Raw genomic sequence first — 17,318 nt, 5'->3', positions numbered from 1 at the left:
TGTACCGGGCCACGCGTTCAAATTTCTCCAGCCAGTCTCTGGGTCTTCGCCTGGAGAACCTTGGAAGATCGGTGGCTCATGAGGTTGCTGCAGCACAACGGAAGGTGAACTAATCGTCGTCTGCATGCCTATTTAGAGCTGGACGGTCGTCGACGATGGCGCTGGACGAACCGCTTGGGTCGAGCGAGACTCCAGAAGCCCAAACTCGGATTGGAGGCCTTGAAGCCGGCGGCTGCCGTGGTGTACAGGCGTCACCTCGATGACAGTTGACCCTCGAGGACTTGAATCCCTGCTTGCTGGGGGAGTCCGAGGCATGGAATGCGTTACCCAGCGCCCTCCACCAGCCGCCGCAAAGGGAGCATGCAGGGGAGGTGCTACAGTAGTGAGATAGCAGCTGAGGGGATGAGATGGAGCGGGTCTGGTGGCGTCTCCACAGGATCTGTTGGGAGTGGGTAAGGGAAGGGTGTGGAGGAGGGTTAGTACGACGGTCCAAGCGGGGCATTTGCGTGAGCTCTGCAAAGATGTGCGCCCGTTCTCTCGAGAAGCCCGGATCCAGGCTGTCCTGAGCCCAGCAAATCAAACCTCGGGCCAATTTATCGACAGCCTCATTGCCTGGATTCCCAGAGTGAGCCGGCATCCACCGGAGCTCTACCTTCTGTGATAAGTTTTTTGTTTTTGTTTTGTTTTTTTTTTTGGGGGGGGGGGGGGGTTCAACAACTCCCAAGCAGGCCGGCGTGATTCCTGCCTCTCGCCAAGTTGAACAGAGACGTTTTGGAGTCGCTAAAGATGTTTGCATTGAAATGTACGAGGGACGGCGATGGCGGTTTCCTCTGCCTCCTCAGACGTAGAGCCCGAGGAAAGGTGGTGAGTGAGGGGCTGTACTAGGGCTGGATGGTTACCAACTGTTACAGCTTCATGCGTTGTGCACGCGGCGTCTACCCAAATGGCGTCCTGGGTTTGTCCGTAATACTTGTGAAGGGCCTTAGCGCGAGCAGTGCGGCGAGGGATGTGGTACTGGGGATGAACGCTCTGAGGAAGGGGTTCAACAACGAGGGGGTTATGAATGTATCGAGGAATGGCTATAAGGACTGACTTATTAGCGGGAATGTTGATGCGAATGGAAGCGAGGATATGCCTGCCAGCTGCGCTCGCGGCAAGTCTTAGATACTGCATCTGAAGGTGCGCGTCTACTAGTTCCCGAAAGGTGTTATGTATGCCTAGTTCAATGAGTTTGGCTGGGCTGGTGCTGCGAGGTAGGTTTAGGGCAGCTTTGGTTGCAAGACGAATCATGGTGTTCACTCGCTCTGTTTTCATGCGGTTCAGCCTAGGATGTGGGGTGGCGTATAAACTGCGGCTAGGTGTAAAAGCATCACACTACTTTCATGCTGTCCGCTTCGTCTAAACCTTTGTGCAGGGAGGATACGCGGCGTAGAAGTTGCAACACGGATTGCGTGGAGGCCTTGAGTGTTTTAAGGGTATGATCGTTGCGTCTGGAATCCTGCAAGTAAAAGCCAAGGATACGGAGGGTGGGAGTGGCAGGGATAGGGGTTCTTTGTAAAGTGATTTGAATGGGCGAGTTAGCGGCAGATTTCGGTCTTATAAGGAGGAGTGCGGATTCAGAGGGGGAGCAATCGAGCCCAAATGATGACGAGTGAGCGCAACGCGCCGTTTGCCTCGCGCATTTTGCTAAGTTGTGACCGCTATTCTCTAAAAGAGCTTGCCCACCATATTTCAGGTTAGTATCTTCCCCAAATTCTTGGAGGAAGCTGGGGGTTTTATGCTAAAAGGATGCTTTATTGTTTCAGACAGTGCCCTTGCAATTCAGGTCACGAGAAGACTAAAGTGAAGCCGTAACTTGAGAAATGTAAACAACCACATAGTAGGCTTTGCGAACAGCGACGATAGAGCGACAACCTTCAGTTGGTGGTTTACCAGCTTAGAAGGGTAGCGGCTAGCCTGATAGGTGGGCCCCAGATATCGCAAACGGGTTCCGAGTAAAACGAGGATGACTTTCAACTCCGAGCAGCTAGTTCGCGAGACCTGTAAACGTTCCCTGTGGCGGTGCCCATGGTACTTGAGATGTTTCGTCGGTTACGCTGCTGTTACCTCGTTGTTAACAAAAAGCAAAAGGAACGTTACCTTCGACTGTATGACCACTTTTATTGTTCGTTTGTTTGGAATGTACGGCGTGGAAGAAGACGAAGCAGTCGGTTCACATTGAAATCTGAAGTAGGCCTTACTTGAAGCGGACCCTAACCTCCAAAAGGGAGTATTTTGCTACAATACCATAAAAGATGCCGATTCTGCGTAGAAATAAATTCTAGATTTGTGCTGGTGCTAGAAATAGGAAACTGTGCTCGCTCTATGGCAAAGTTGTACTAAAAACTGAAGTCCTTGTGTAGAAAAAAAAACATGAAACGGATGCTAAGGAGAGCAAAAAGTTGGGCTAGTTGGTTTATATGCATACTGAAAAAATTGGGCAGAAACACGAGGACAAAAGAGAAACAAAGACAAGGGCGAGCGCTAGTCCTTGTCTTTGTCTCTGTTTCGTCCTCGTGTCTCTGCGCAATTTTTTCAGTATGCATATCGACAAAATTTTTTTCAGTAAACGGATGCTAATACATAGGAAAAGTCCCGTTCACTGCAACGAAACTTTATCATGTCAATGCGAAGTCATTATCGTGTAGGTGACGGCGTTTTTGGCGTTGTAGCCAATTGCACCAGGTGACCCTTCCGCCTTCAGCTCGATGTGTCCTGCGGTTTCACCGGCAATGTAAAGCCTGGCGGAACACCCCTCCCCTCAACCCTGCATGAACATCTCAGTGGTTCGCCGAAGTACCCAGAAAAATCACTCAAGCAGGGATTTCGACAAGCTCCCTCCCCTCTGCCAGCTAATGCGGTCCTTAGAATGTATCATTGCCACATTTATATCCATTACGAATCTGCCCATTATGCATAGTGGCAATGCAGTAGGGTGCACCCGCTGGCAGCTACACGACGCAAAACATGGTCGCACAAGGTGCACATGCCGAACAGCGCTTCACGTAGAGCCGTAAAACTACCCTCCTGGTCCACAAGCTGCACTTCATCCCAACCAATGCGCACGTAGGCCACTTACCTAAAATATACAGGGTACTGCGATTACTCGTAGCTAGCGTATTGAATTGCAGCTCTTGGAGTGTCTTGGAACTGCTCACCTTTGTAGAGTCGATAAAGGTAGCCGCTCTTACCTCTGAAACATTTGAAACTCTTGCGATGCGAAGTGGGCCGCACTGCACAGCCTCCAATCAGAGTTAGGGCCTTGCATATTTTTCGAAAATCGTGCACATGGCACTTGAGGGCGTCTCTTGTCATTGTTACGATCGTGAAAATGACTTTTAGGTTGCAGTTTTGCGGTCTTAGCTGTCAAGCAGTTCTGTTTTCTCGCCTTGCGGCGGCAGTGCGATTACCACTTTTGTTCGCAGCAGTACACGAGTTTTTCAGTGTTTCGCGGCGCTCATTCATATCTGCCTCTGCACAGGTGCCAATGTCTAGTGTGTCGGAGGAGTCAACAGCCGTGAGTTCAAGCCCGGAAATGATGTCGGAGTCGTCTGGAAGCGAGATGAGCAATGCTGGAGAAATTACTACAGCACCTGGAGAAATCATCGACTCTGAGGTAGGTAAATTGTTGGACTCTAAGAATGCGCTGGCGGAATAGGGGGTGAACTGTCGTAGCATACCAGTTGCCGTATACGGACCTTTCCAAAAAAGAAAGGGGCGAAAGGTAAATGGCGTTCATTTCTTGAGAGACTCGCAGAACGGCTCTTAATGAAACGTTGGGTAGTCTCCTTTATAGGTCACTTGTTTTTTTTTTGCGCTTCTGCAGAAATGAACGACAAGCCTACGCGCTTTCTTTCACTTTCATACAAGCCAAACAAATAATGCAGTGCTATTGCGAAGACTAAAGCGACACCAACAAAATCTCGGTAATAAGACCATGTGGCTAAAACCCCTGAGAAGGAACCCTGCCCGAAAAGTAGCTGCTGCCGCATTTCAAAACGTTATCGGTGTTCATGCTTTGCCTAAGCAAAAGCGCCTCCTTCGTAAACTGGACTTTTGACGTCATAACCAGTGACTGATGGTGGCCTTCACCGCACAGTTGGACCACTTCCACAGCAACATTTTGTAAACATTGAAGATTAACTGTATGCCAATCGCAGATCTGGACTGCGCATCTCGTCGTCTAATCCGATATAACGAGCAGTTAGCGAGCAAAGGTCGCGTCGTGCGGCCGTCGGGACTGCTCCGGCGAAATGGCGGATTAGACTGGCTGTTTGCGCGCGTGACGCATTTTCTTGAGCGGCCCTAGTGGCACCCTCATTTTCTCTTCTATTTGTCGACCCTACCGCGCCAGCTCTTCTGCCTGCGCTCCGTAGCAGATGATCAGTACTTGTCGCCACTATGGATGGAAATTGGTGTCACTCACGATTGATCTTCGTGAGGGCATTGAGTCGGAGAGCAGCAGCAGTTATGATTCATGTTTTGAACTCTCCAGCTCGGCTGTAAAACTACCCGCGTAAATTGTTTTTATGTACATCGATCTCATAAACTCAAAGCTATGCTCACATCTCTGCTCAGAAAGACTGAAAACGAAAAAACACTAATTGGTTTTACACAAAAAAAGTGCCGCATAACTGTTACCGTGCGTGTCCGTGCTGGGGTCTGCGAACATGAATGACCGAACTGCGTATACATTGTGCCACCTCCATCTGAAAAGTAAGCGGGAGCGACACACAATCCGTTAGAGGTTTGCAAAGCTGACGAAGTGCACGACAGAAGCTCGGGAAAGCGCGAGGAATGACGGGTCTCCTCCTCGGCTTCCTCGGTCTGTTCGCTACTTGCTCCAGCCGAAGCACGAGAGAGAAAGAGAGAAACTTTATTATGGCAAGTGTGTTTTAGACCCCCTTGGGTCCCTGGACCACCGCACGGTCCCACTCTACGTCGGAACGTTCATGTGGTGTTTGTCCATAACGTTGGCACCCCGAAGCACCGCAGCAAGCTGCGATGGCGGGTCCAGAGACGAGAGCACGACCTCCCAGTCCTCCCAACTTGATAACGAGTGTTTCAAACACAGAGTCGTGGCGATTGCTCTCCGCTGGATTGAGGTTCTCAGTCGCGAAGCGAGCGGACCGCCTCGGATCTGCAAGTGGAATGCACATTGAGACGATATGCTAGCTATGAGCAGTTATGTCATAGACGGCAACCAAATAAGGTAAAAACGGCCTAAATAAGGAAATGCAGGAACACCCGTTTTAAAATCTGGCTACCTGGGTGCGTTGGCGACATCATGTTGGGCTACGATGCACGCACGCTTGTCCTGGTCAACATTGTTGCGGGGTTTCTTTCGCTCTGGGATAGACTGGCGTTGTTTCAAGTGGGAGACTCGAGGTTTAGAAGAATTCATGTGGTCCTGGCGCTCATCATACCAAATGAACGAAAGCGACTTTGAGCCTAACTGTGTGAAAGTGAGAGATCAGCGCAAGGTACTCCAAGGATCATCATCAGGCTACATTGTTGTGCTGCTATGAAGCAAGCCGAATTTATCAACTTTCTGTAATATGCACAAATGGCCTCATAAGTATTTTGAATGTTAGGCCTGCGCTATACTTCGATGAACATTATCAGAACAGAGAATTCTTTGTGCAGAAATTCTTCGTTGTCCTCCACGTTGCAGTGAGTAAAAAAAAAAGGACAAGCGGCTTTCAGCAAGACCCGTAGCTGAGGATGATAGCATTAGTTCAAGTTAGTAACACAATTACTCATCATTAGAGGTGCACGACGGGTGTCTAATGATTGAAAAAACGCAGCTACCTGATTTCTTTTATTCTGAGAAGTGCTCACTCGTATTTGTAGGTTTTAAAAGCCTTATAGCGAGGGAAATGAATACTGTCACACGCTCTGTTGAGTGATTCGCCGGAAAGTCCTTTTCTGCATGTGAAAATATTGTTAAGATTTGATTGATTCATTGTACCCCATACCAAAAAAAAGCCATAATTAATGTGAGAGGCATTTAAACGGAATGTGCGACGCAAAAGCATTTCAAACGAAGATACGAGGAATGAGTTCGGATTCAGTTTATTCACAGACTACTACAAAGAGCGCCTATAATATTTTCATTACTAAGTTTGTAGAGGTATATAAAGATAGTTCATGTTTAAGGAGAGGAGGAAGAATTAAATATCCGAAAACCTTGGGTAACCAAGCAGATTTCAGGAAAAATTAGAAAATGAAACCGCAGGTATGGAAAATTCTTAAAAACTGGAGACCCACTATACCTTAAATCCTTTAAGAACTTCACAAAAAAATTAACTAGAAAATGAAGACAAGCAAGAAACGCGTATTACGTTCGGGAGTTCATGTCTTGCACTGGGCAAAGTGATAAACTCAGGAAAAAGATAAACGCCCTTACGGGACGAAAACAAAGGGAAGACCCACCAAGAGAAATTGTATTAAACGGACGCCTGTGAGAGACGAAGAATTAGCTGATGCGTTTAACCAGTACTTTATAGTGAAAGACTCAGTCTCAAAGCCAAGCTTCGCCAATGATATCCCAGTGCCGCGAAATAGCGCTTGAGTTGTTTTCGCGCCAACTGATGTCGCTGAGGTGTGTTCCGTTTACTTAAGCTTTAAAAATTCGCGTAGCTACGACGTGGATGACCTGCAAATGTGCCCTATTAAGTATGCAGTACATGAAATCGCTCCCATTTTGGTGTACATTTAAAACTTGTGCATATCTTGTGGTGTTTTTCCGACAGAATGAAAACTGCAAGAGTAACAGCCATTTTTAAGAAAGATGACAGGAAGAACATAAAAAACTACCGCCCAATATCGATCCTCCCAGTTTTTTCAAAGTGACTAGAGAAAATCACCCTCACTCGGATGCTATCATTTGGTAGGAAATATCAGCTCATAACTGAAGCACAGTTTGGCTATAAAAAAAAATAATCAACAAAACTGGCACTTTTAGCTCAGAAAGAGTGCTTATTAAGAAACTTCGAAAATAAATTGCTTAATGTGGGTATATTTGTTGACTACACGCAGGCTTTTGACAACATCATTCGCAGTATTCGACTAAGTAAACTAGAATAGTATGGTATCAGGGGCAAACCTCTTGCGTTATTATCTTCTTATCTACGAGGCAGGTAATAGTTTGTCACAGTAAAGAAAGTCAGGTCGCAAACCAGGGAAATAATATCAGGTGTACGACAGGGAAGTATTCTCGGGATGTTACTTTTCAACCTTTATATTAATGACTTGGTATGTATTTACCAATATCCCTGAAGAGAAAAGTATACAACAGCTGTATTCTACCTGTACTCACCTATTAGGCAGAAACGTGGAGGCTAACAAAGAGGGCTCAGCTTAAGTTAAGAACAACGCAGCGAGCTATGGAAAGGAAAATGATACGTGTAACGTTAAGAGATCGGAAGAGGGCGGAGTGGGTGAGGGAACAAACGCGGGTTAATGACATCTTAGTTTAAATCAAGAGGAAGAAATGGGCTTGGGCAGGGCATGTAATGCGAAGGCAAGATAACCGCTGGTCCTTAATGGTAACGGAGTGGATTCGAAGAGAAAGCAAACGTAGCAGGGGACGGCAAAAAGTTAGGTGGGCGGATGAGATTAAGAAGTTTGTGGGGATACAGTGGCGGCAACTCACAAAGGACAGGGTTAATTGGAGAGACATGGGAGAGGCCTTTGCCCTGCAGTGGGTGTAGTCAGGCTGATGATGATGATGATGTATTTACAAAGAAGCAAAATTTGTAATGTATTCTGATGACACTAGTATTTTTCTATCGTCCTCCAGTTACACAGATTTAATTAGAACGGCAAATAAACTTCTTGAAAGGTTTTCTCTTTGGTCTAAGAACAACTGTCTGCAGGTGAACTGCTACAGAACCAAAGCAACAATTTTTCGTACTCAGGGTAGAGAGGTCTAAGAGATCCATAGGACAACTTACGACTGTGTGCACATTGAGCTCGTGAATACATAAAATATTCTTGGTGTAACCTTCTCGAAGCAATTACCATTGGACGACCACACAGATTTAGTCTCGAAGAAGCTCAGCACTGCAGTTGGTATGTTAAATCACAATAGATATATATTTCCTGCTTCTGTGAAACTACTACTCTATAATGCGCTGTTTGTCTCGCACATTAATTATGGCTTTTTGGTAATGGGTACAACGACTCAATGAAATCTTAACAATATTTTCACCATGCAGAAAAGGGCTTTACGCATTATTGTCCATGCATCGTACACTATACATAGTGACCCTCTCTTCAAGAGATATAACGTAAAAAAAAAAATTCGAGAGATTTACACATATCGACTCCTGCGCGAATTATATTTTGGTATAAAGAAACATAATTCTATATTACTTGACATCTCTAAATTACGTTTAAACGTGCCCGCTTACAATACGCGCCACTGTGAAAAGTGGGAGGTTAAAACATGCAGGACAACTTATACTAAACAAATGCTTGAGAACAATTTACCGCGCCTATTAAATTCCCTTAATGAAAATGGCATCAGTATCGAAAATATGAGCGCCTCAAATTTTAAGACTTTCTTGAGTTCAAGTGGTTTTGATCGATTATGTAGTGGTTTGTAACAGCTCTTTTTCATCTTATCTCAGCCTCTCAAGCTGCACTGTCGCCACTTTTACCTCGGCCTCCTTCATTTTGTAAAAATGGACATCAATGAAAGAAAGAAAGAAAGAAGGAAAGGAAGAAATGAAGGAAGAAAAGAAGAAAGAAGGGAAGAAAGAAAGGAGAAAGAGAAAGAAAGGAAGAAAGAAGGCAAGAAAGAAGGAAAGAGAAAGAAAGAACGAAAGGAAGAAAGAACGGAAGAAAGAAAGAAGGAAAGAAAGAAAGAGAGAAAGGAAGAAAGAAAGAAAGAAAGGAAGAAAGTAAGAAGGAAAGAAAGAAGGAAAGAAAGAAGGAAAGAAAGAAAATAATAGTTCTGCCATCTGCTGAGTGTTAATCGAATTCGGTACCGCCAAATTACCTTACCGCTACCTAAGCAGGAGAGTACCTCAGAAGCAGCAGCGCAAATCGCATTTTTACCTTCGTTTTTAGCTACTTATGCTCACAGAATTCGCCTTCGGAGTCTTCGTGGTTCCACTTTTAAAGCAGTAGTTTTGCATCTGTGAACCGTGTACGCGGCAATGCGCAACCTATTCTACATTCATCGGCTCGTAGGCAGCAGAATAGGACATTGTCTAACCTAGCTTTGCTTGGAAGAATAGAAGGATAATGAGGATTACGGAGTAGGTAAAAAAAATGCCCTAAATGAAATATAGCGACATCTATGGTCATTCTGCCACAAATAAGTTTTCTGGGGAGCGGTAAACTGGCATAAAGGAATGCTTTTCTTGCTCAGAAGCCACCGAATACAAGGAGGACGGGGGATGCTTTGGTTTTAAATATAATTTGTGGTGTTTATGAATGAGAGCTCAAAAGGATAGTTATTATAAAGATAATAGCCTAGAGAGCAGAAGAAAGACAACCAAACGCCCCTAATGGAATCTGTGCCCACGACCTCCGAAATTTGCGTCCTGTGCTCAGCTAACTGAGCTACGGCAACCACTGTCCAATCCTCCTCTTCACGGGCATTTATGTTGCGTGTAACCTATAACCTCGACAGTGTTCACCAGCACCACCCTCGTGCATAGCGGCAGACGTAGTCTCTACTGTATTACTGCGAGTTCCACGTAAGATCGTGATCAAACGGAAGAGAGGGGAAGCAGTACGAGAACTCTCTTATTGCACTTAGGGCATCAAGACTAGCAGAACCGAGGCCCTCATTAGCTATTGAGCAGACAAGGGAAGGGAAAAAGAGGGGCTCCTTATGACATACAAGACCGAAGCCAACTGTCGCCAAAACGAGAGAGCATTGGAGGCGGTTTTAATATAATTTGCGGTGTTATAAATTGGAGCTTAATAGGGTAATTATATTGAAGGTAATTGATTAGAAAGCGGAAGAAAAAACAACGACATGTCTCCGGTGTGCTCCGGACGCACTACCTCCGAAATTCGCGTGTGGTGCTCTACCAACTGAGATTTCTATTAAGCTCTCATTGATCTGCTCCACAAATCATTAAAAAAAATGCCTTCCTCTTCGTGTCGGCGACTCTTGGTTTCCGTCGTATATGTCATATACATCCCCCTTTACCCGTCGTTTGCACATATTTACATTATTTCTTATGTCCACTAGAATGGAGAGACGGTGGCAAACGTACACCTTCGTTCATGGCTCTAAATCATCCCAAATGTGGAGAAAGACGGAATCCTCCTCGACCGATGAGCCTACAATTAATTTGATAAGAAATACAGTTAACAGGACATCCCTCCCTAGCGTTTCCTTTTTTGCCGATCAGAGCTGTTTTTGTCGAGTAGCTTTGAACTGGAATTTATTTCTGGCAGCGTTGTCTAGACAGACCATGTGGAAGCACATGAGACCAACATGTATTATTTGAAACTTTGCCATAGAATGGCTCAACAGAAATACGCTTTCAACTTGTATGTTCTTTTACGTGTCTCACGACTAACCTTTCTTTGCCTCGAGATGCCTCCCGGCGGTGCAACAGAGTCATCGACACAGCAGGGCACAGCTGAAACAGCAGAGTCGCCCGCGGGCGAATCGTCAGTGTCAACATCTTCACCTATTGGTGGCATCACGGATGGAACCCCGACAGAATCTGTACAGGTCACCGATTCTAGCTCGGTAAGAACACATTTTCTTGTGACTTCGCAGGCCTATTTATATCTTTATTCACATACTTACATCTTCCTTACGCGGTTATTGTAGGGAGGAGTGAAAGAAACAATATGAGACCACAGATGACAATGTCAGTTCAGTTGCGAAAGACGAGGAATAAAAGCAGAGAGAAATGCCTGGCCCCGGGCTATTTATGGGGTACTGACTTTGACAAAAGTAACGAGGCTGCATGATTTGCTTCTCACTCACACACTCTAAACAAGAAGCTATCGAAAGGGAGTAAACTGTCCTCAAGCGCCCTTCCTTTTAAGAAAGGGAGTGCGAAAGAGGACAGCTTTCACACTCTTTACTCCCATATAGGCGTATTTGTGTTTAGAGTGCAAAGTTGAGCTTCCATATAGACAAGTTTTTGAAACGTGAGGGCCTTTACATAGGTTCGAGATTGAGGGTTGGCATTAGTGTTCCAGTGTACAGCTTAGAAGAAAACCACGTAACGTGCATAATTTTGGCAAATACGGTACACGCATTAGGTGAAACACCGCAGCCAAAGGGCACCAAAGATAATTCTTGACACCACAACATCCAAGGTTCGTGAAAGAGGGACGCCTTAGATAAAGGCACGTCCTCTTGTAAACTCTTTGGCCAGGGCTCTCAAGCTCCTCTCTCGTTCATTTTAGTTTGCGTGCGAAGGGAACATAATTCGACAAGGAAGGAAGCAACCATACCAGGAATGGGTTTGAGGAACCAAACTGTGCTCCAAGAAAATTCTATCGTGAAACTTTTTACATGCGCTGACCCACGCCGTGATTATCCTTTTCGCGCAGTAAGGCGAATGGCGTTCATATGGGCAACTTATGGATTTATTGTACCGGTTTGAATGTCAAAAGTTTACTCTTTATCTATACATGCTCGTTGTAGCTCTTGTCGAAATTAAGAGGCGATGATTCATGACGCTTTCTATTCTACGCACAGTAAGGCTGAAAGGTGCCACTTCTTTGAATATCAACTGGCCGCAGACTGGTAAGTAGCGCTAAAGAGCACAAAGGACAAAGGAAAAGATGCTCAGGGGAAACACGCTTGCCTATGTCCCGTTGGTATCTTTGCGTTGTCGCTTGAATTTTTATCGCTTATTACCTAGTTGCAGCCTGTTAATCAAAAGCATCAACTAGCCCGACTTAATTCTCTTATTCTATCAATATATGCCAAGCATGAAAGTACTTGACTTTTTTAATTCCAGTGCTGTTTGTAGTGTTCCAAGAGGATTTTTTTTCTTCGAGGTCTGCCTCATTTGTGATTCAGAGGAGTGGAGAGCCAGGCAAGCTGGTAGGGTCACACATATTCAGACCAGCTTAATGGATCACTAGGGCATCGGGCAGTCCAGTTTTGTGGCCGCTCGTGCCTGCTGCTTAATTGTGATGCCAGCACAAGAGGCTTTATTTTATCGAAGTGGCAGCTGCTAGCCGGCATAAACACAGGAGTTTTGCACGATACCAGAGGCCGAACGTTGTCATCGGCATTTTCCTCGGTAAACGCATGTTCTTCCCAGTCCCTACCTGGAGAAAGCACGGCGGAGACTTCCGAAGGAACCGTGGAGTCCACTGAAAGCAGTCAGACTCCAATGTCAGGTGAAACCACGGTGGAGACTTCCGGAGGAAGTATGGAGTCTACTGAAAGCAACCCAACCTTAATCTCAGCAGAGACCATGGCAGAAACTTCGGAGGGGAGCGTGGGGTCCAATGAAAGCATGTCAACTGGGATGAGTGAAGAGGTAAGTCCAGGGCCTGAGCGCTGAAGGCCTCGACACTGTCGACAAGTGTCGCTTATGACAGGCAGCTCGTCTAAAAAGAGAATCTTCAGCGATAAGTGGTGATTGATGTTTTTCCGCTCTTTTTTTTTCCGAGACAGGTAAGCGGCAAAAAAAAGACTAACACAAAGCGAGAGGACGACGACGTCCTCTCGCCTTATGTCCGTCTTTTTTTTGTCCGTAACCTATCCCAAAGAATGTATAAACGATTAGCCCAGCAGCAAGTTTTACTTTTTGTGTGAATTTCCGAGTACATAACGATGTTGCGGTTTTTGAAGAATATAGTGTTCATATTATAATCATTGTTTATCAGGCACCTTCTTCGGTCTCTGAATCTAGATCATGGATTTGCTTAGAACTGCTTCTGTGGGCACCCACGAACTTTCTTATCCCTGGACTGTAACTAATCGCTGCGGGAACACACCCTGCGTTACACGCACTGTAGGCTCGGTGCGCCACGTGCTATCCCTCTAGCTACTGAAACAGCTGCAGAAATATCCAGTGACAAGCAGCTTAAAGAGTACCGCAGCATGAAATTGTATCTATGCTTTCTTCGCTAAAACAACGCATTGCCAATTACTCTCTGAACCAAAATTTAACCAATTTTTACCAATTTAACCAACTTCTCCAAGTGCTTTTATAAAGTGCCGTTACGAGCGAACCCCAAATTACAATGAGACGATAAATTCGTCTTGCAGTACACATCAAAGGATAACTTCCTGTGAATGCTCATCTCCAAATTATCACCTTGTATGCATCTATCGCGTTCACTAATGAAATGGTGGGAATTGACGTCCTGAAGGTGTTTGGGATAATCTCGAGGTACTAAATCACTATGGTGTCTATGTGGAGCGTTATCAAATATGCATCACGAGGAGCAATGCAAACCTGATCGCAAAGGTGTCCATGAAGTCAAAGGGACAAGCAAAGTAGCGGCAACCTGACATTGGTATGGCTATATGTTTGGCCGGTTCTAAGGACGTGTTTTGTGGGTTTGTTACGTCTAGACGAAAATTGAAGTCAACGCTGTTTTTCGGCCATATTTAATATGTGGGGATCTCACTTTCTGATATATTTGAGCCATTATTGCGAAATAATTGAAAACGCTTTTAGCCTTATCTACATGGTTTGATTCGGTTAATAGGGTTTGAGGTCCCAAAGTGACTCATGCTATGAGGGACGCCGTACTAGGGGGCTCTGATAATTTTGACCGCCTGAGGTTCTTTAATGTGCACAGATATTTTAAAGTACAGGGGGTGCAGTAATAACCACATCACATCTTTATCTTTCATAATGATGCAAAGCAACCGATTCCAAAATGGCACACTTCTAAGCAAGAGTCCTTTTTTGTCAAGTAATTTTATCTAAAAAGCATACAAGAGCAGATACGTATGTGTAAAAATCACAAAAGTATGAATGTTCGGCGCAGTGCAATGTGCATAGTTCACTTGTAAACTCATATGAAATTCGGCTAAAAACATGACGCAAAGAAAGACACGTAGACAATAGGAGCGCAAGACACAGATTTATTCAGAGGCTGTCCCCAACGAATATGAAAAAGTCGGCGCATTTGCGTCAAATGCCTTCACGGCTGGCCTGGGAAAAAAACGCGCCATCGCCAGCACTACCTGCAAGACAGAATTAAAAAAAAAAGCTTATTCATTTCTATACAACGCCACACAACTCTCATTAAATCAGTTGTGCTTGACCTTAATAGGAAACGCTTCCATGATAACGTGGGCTACGGCGCTCCTGATCCTGCCAACACTCTTTTATCTGATGGAGACTTGATCGAAAAATGCATGCTTTGCACAGTTCGGTGAAATTTGTGTTTGTCTTTCCTTACTACATAAATAATGTCCATGCTCTTTGCACGATCATTTATGCAGTGTTTTGTTTGAACCCATGTAAGCGTTAGCACAATTCAGTACTATTTTGTACCCCACTCGCTTCGCAGATTTCAAAAACAGCTTTTCATGCTTATGGCGCTACCACTTATTCTCTTTTCTCTGTCATGAGAAAGAACAGCTGAAAAAGCTTCATAGGTTCTGACAACCCGGTAGGTACTTCGTACCTATTGGCCACTTTGTTCAGGTTGCGCGCGATCTTATGGACTGTCAGGTATCACCACACACTTTGTGCCAATGTTTTTTTACCCTTTCCGCACTTTTCGTAAGCCTTCCGGGGCGCGGTTTCACTTACTACGGTTCAGATCGCACAGGCCTGTTGTGAAAGCATCTAACGCACAAAATCCAGCTCTTATTTATTTCTGGGAGATCCTGCCACTGAAAAGATCAGCTCTTAGCTTGCGCTCGTGCTGTCTATGTGTCTTTCGTTATGTCGTGTTTCTGGTGCAGTTACTTATGGCTTATGGCTACTTATGTATGGCTACTTACTTATGGCGACTTATGTATTGTGTACGCTTACTTTTGTTTACCTCTAAATTGTTGATAATGTGACTTTTACTTTATGAACGCAGTGTGTCGTCTTCGCGTGCCGCATTTAACATGTACAATAATTTGAAGGACCCGAAACTAGCCTCTGGCTATGGGTCCTAGAGCATTGTGCATATTGTACCCCTTGTAAAGATGATGGCCAACAAGCCCGACAGCAACTCGTTCTGATGTGTGTAATTTGGTTGGAGAAAAAAAACGAAATAATTTTAAAGCACACTTAGCTATGTGTAGTAGTTGCTAAAAAAGGGTAGTAGAGGTGCATCGGAATGCATCGAAGCATATGGCCAAAGGAAAAGAAAGAGCGACGAGATGAAACGGTTTAGGTGCCGTAAGTTCAGACCACCTGGCCCTTAGCCAAACCCTTGCGACTAAACATTGTCCTTGTCAGTTACCTCAGTATGCTCCTATGTCAGAAATCTTCGCTGCATTTAAGCCGCGATTGATTCTGCCCATGTTCTGGAGTGTAGGGGCTCAGGGGGCCGAGTTACCATACCGAACGCAACATACCTGTCCCCTTTAATCCACCCGCTGGTGAGCCACCCGAAATGTTAAGTAAGCATTTCCTTCCTTGTGTATATAACGCTGAGCTTCTAAATATAGCATTTTAACTGTCCTTAAATTTCATTGCTGAAGGAATATTGCTCATGTTTCGTTACACCTAGGGCGGTGCAGTTCTTATGAGCAAGCGGGCAAGATTAGCAGGCAAAAACGTGCTCTGTTAGAATACTCGAGGGGGGAGCAGTACCCTACACTTGAGTTGTTTGGCTTAAAAGCAATTTCAATATGACCATTGATAGATCGTTTGCTCTCATTCGGACTCTTCAAGAAACCTGGCTAATGCTTTGTAGTGAAGTAACACAACGTACCAGCGATTATATTAAGAATTTTTCTTCTACCTCACGGGACTTGACCACTTCTGAATTCGGAAAACATCATAGCCTTTGTCCCGTTCATGAAACCGAAATAAAAACTGCGTTAAGAAGAAATTAAGATATCAATTAGATAGTTCTCATAGGCGAATAGTCGGCAGTTATCCGTGCATTCTAATGTCAAACGCATCGTTTCAAAGAACAAAACAGGCAAACAAAATAAGGCACCTATAGTGAGAACGGAGAGCACGGAGCTTAAAGGTTCCAGCTTTTGGGGAGAGGTACAATTTTAACACAATTGTTAGACGTCAAGCGGGTAAGGGCTCATGGTGAAACACCGCACACAGGAAAACGGACACACGCACAGGAACAACGAAGCAACACACATCTTAAGCATCCGTTTTGTTGCGCCGAGTGTTTCACCAGGAATCGTTAAGAGTTTCGCTGTCGTCTCTATCCTCTCCCGTTGTAACATTGGTTTTAATTCATTATCTGTGTTTCCTGTTTACTTTCCTTTGAAGACTCACGAAGAAACGGAAACAACGCCTGGGGTTCATGGGTCAAGTAAGTCACGCTTTTATCACTCCAAGCAAAAGGGCGCATGCCACAGAGTTACTTAGTGTGCAAGATACACTCTGATCTGGCTAGAATACCTCACTACTAACATGACTCATTGTAAGCAGCAGTACGCAGGGGCGCGCCACTCCGCAATTATGAAGTTAGGTCTATGCTGCCAATGGAGACGTGACATCACGCAGCATTTTTTATTGCGAAAGCAATACTGCTTGCACTTTCAAGCCTTTGCCGTGACGCGGCGGTGCCATGAACGCCGTGTGACGTCATGCGTGACGTCACGTCGAAGACCTGGGCGACCATCTCGCGCCGTCGGGGGAAGCGGCAGTACCTTCACCGGCGCCTAACTCCTGCGCTCTCCGCTAGGAGCGCAATTGTGGCGTTACGCCGAAGAGATTAAGCTCAACTCACGTCGCTAGAAAGCGGCAGCTGTGCCAACCACCAGCGGCTTAACATTGCTTCGCGACGATGCCGCCCACTGCTAGTGAAGCTCGTCGCAATGCGCGTAAGAGACAGCAGCGAGCTATTCATCCTTCTCTCAGGTGCAAAAACAACAGCCGTCTACGCAGGGCGGCGGTAGACACGGCAGATGCGGACTGAAGAAACGGATGAAGTTGCTTTCGCAATTTCCGGGCTTAACCAAGCTGAGCCTGTACCAATCTTTTTTTTCGATCACTGGCCAACAGCGAATTGGATTAACAGGTGTTAAAGGGAAGCCCAAGTGGCTTTTTGAAAATTCGAGATGATTCAGCGGTTGAAATGTATGAAGCTGGCAGTTGAAGCATGACAAGTGGTTTTGCGCTGGTATTTAAAATGGTGACGTAATCGCCGATTAAGACAGGGACGATGCTCAGGCT

General features: G+C 45.3%; 1 protein-coding gene across 1 annotated transcript in view; it reads left to right on the top strand.

Annotated features, from left to right (window-relative positions):
* LOC149344130 (neprilysin-2-like) overlaps positions 1–17,318 on the top strand; it is a 195,513-nt gene that overhangs the window by 78,928 nt on the left and 99,267 nt on the right. The window contains exons 9-12 of the mRNA XM_089547153.1: positions 3,521–3,655; positions 10,607–10,765; positions 12,306–12,527; positions 16,410–16,452. Of these exons, the coding sequence (XP_089403279.1) occupies positions 3,521–3,655; positions 10,607–10,765; positions 12,306–12,527; positions 16,410–16,452 (559 nt within the window). The remainder of the gene's footprint in view (positions 1–3,520; positions 3,656–10,606; positions 10,766–12,305; positions 12,528–16,409; positions 16,453–17,318) is intronic.

Source organism: Amblyomma mixtum, chromosome 5, assembly GCF_055824585.1.
Source record: "Amblyomma mixtum isolate Tamu chromosome 5, ASM5582458v1, whole genome shotgun sequence".
Taxonomy (NCBI): domain Eukaryota; kingdom Metazoa; phylum Arthropoda; class Arachnida; order Ixodida; family Ixodidae; genus Amblyomma; species Amblyomma mixtum.
Note: the sequence above shows the minus strand (reverse complement) of the source record. Positions and strands in the feature narration are given on the sequence as shown.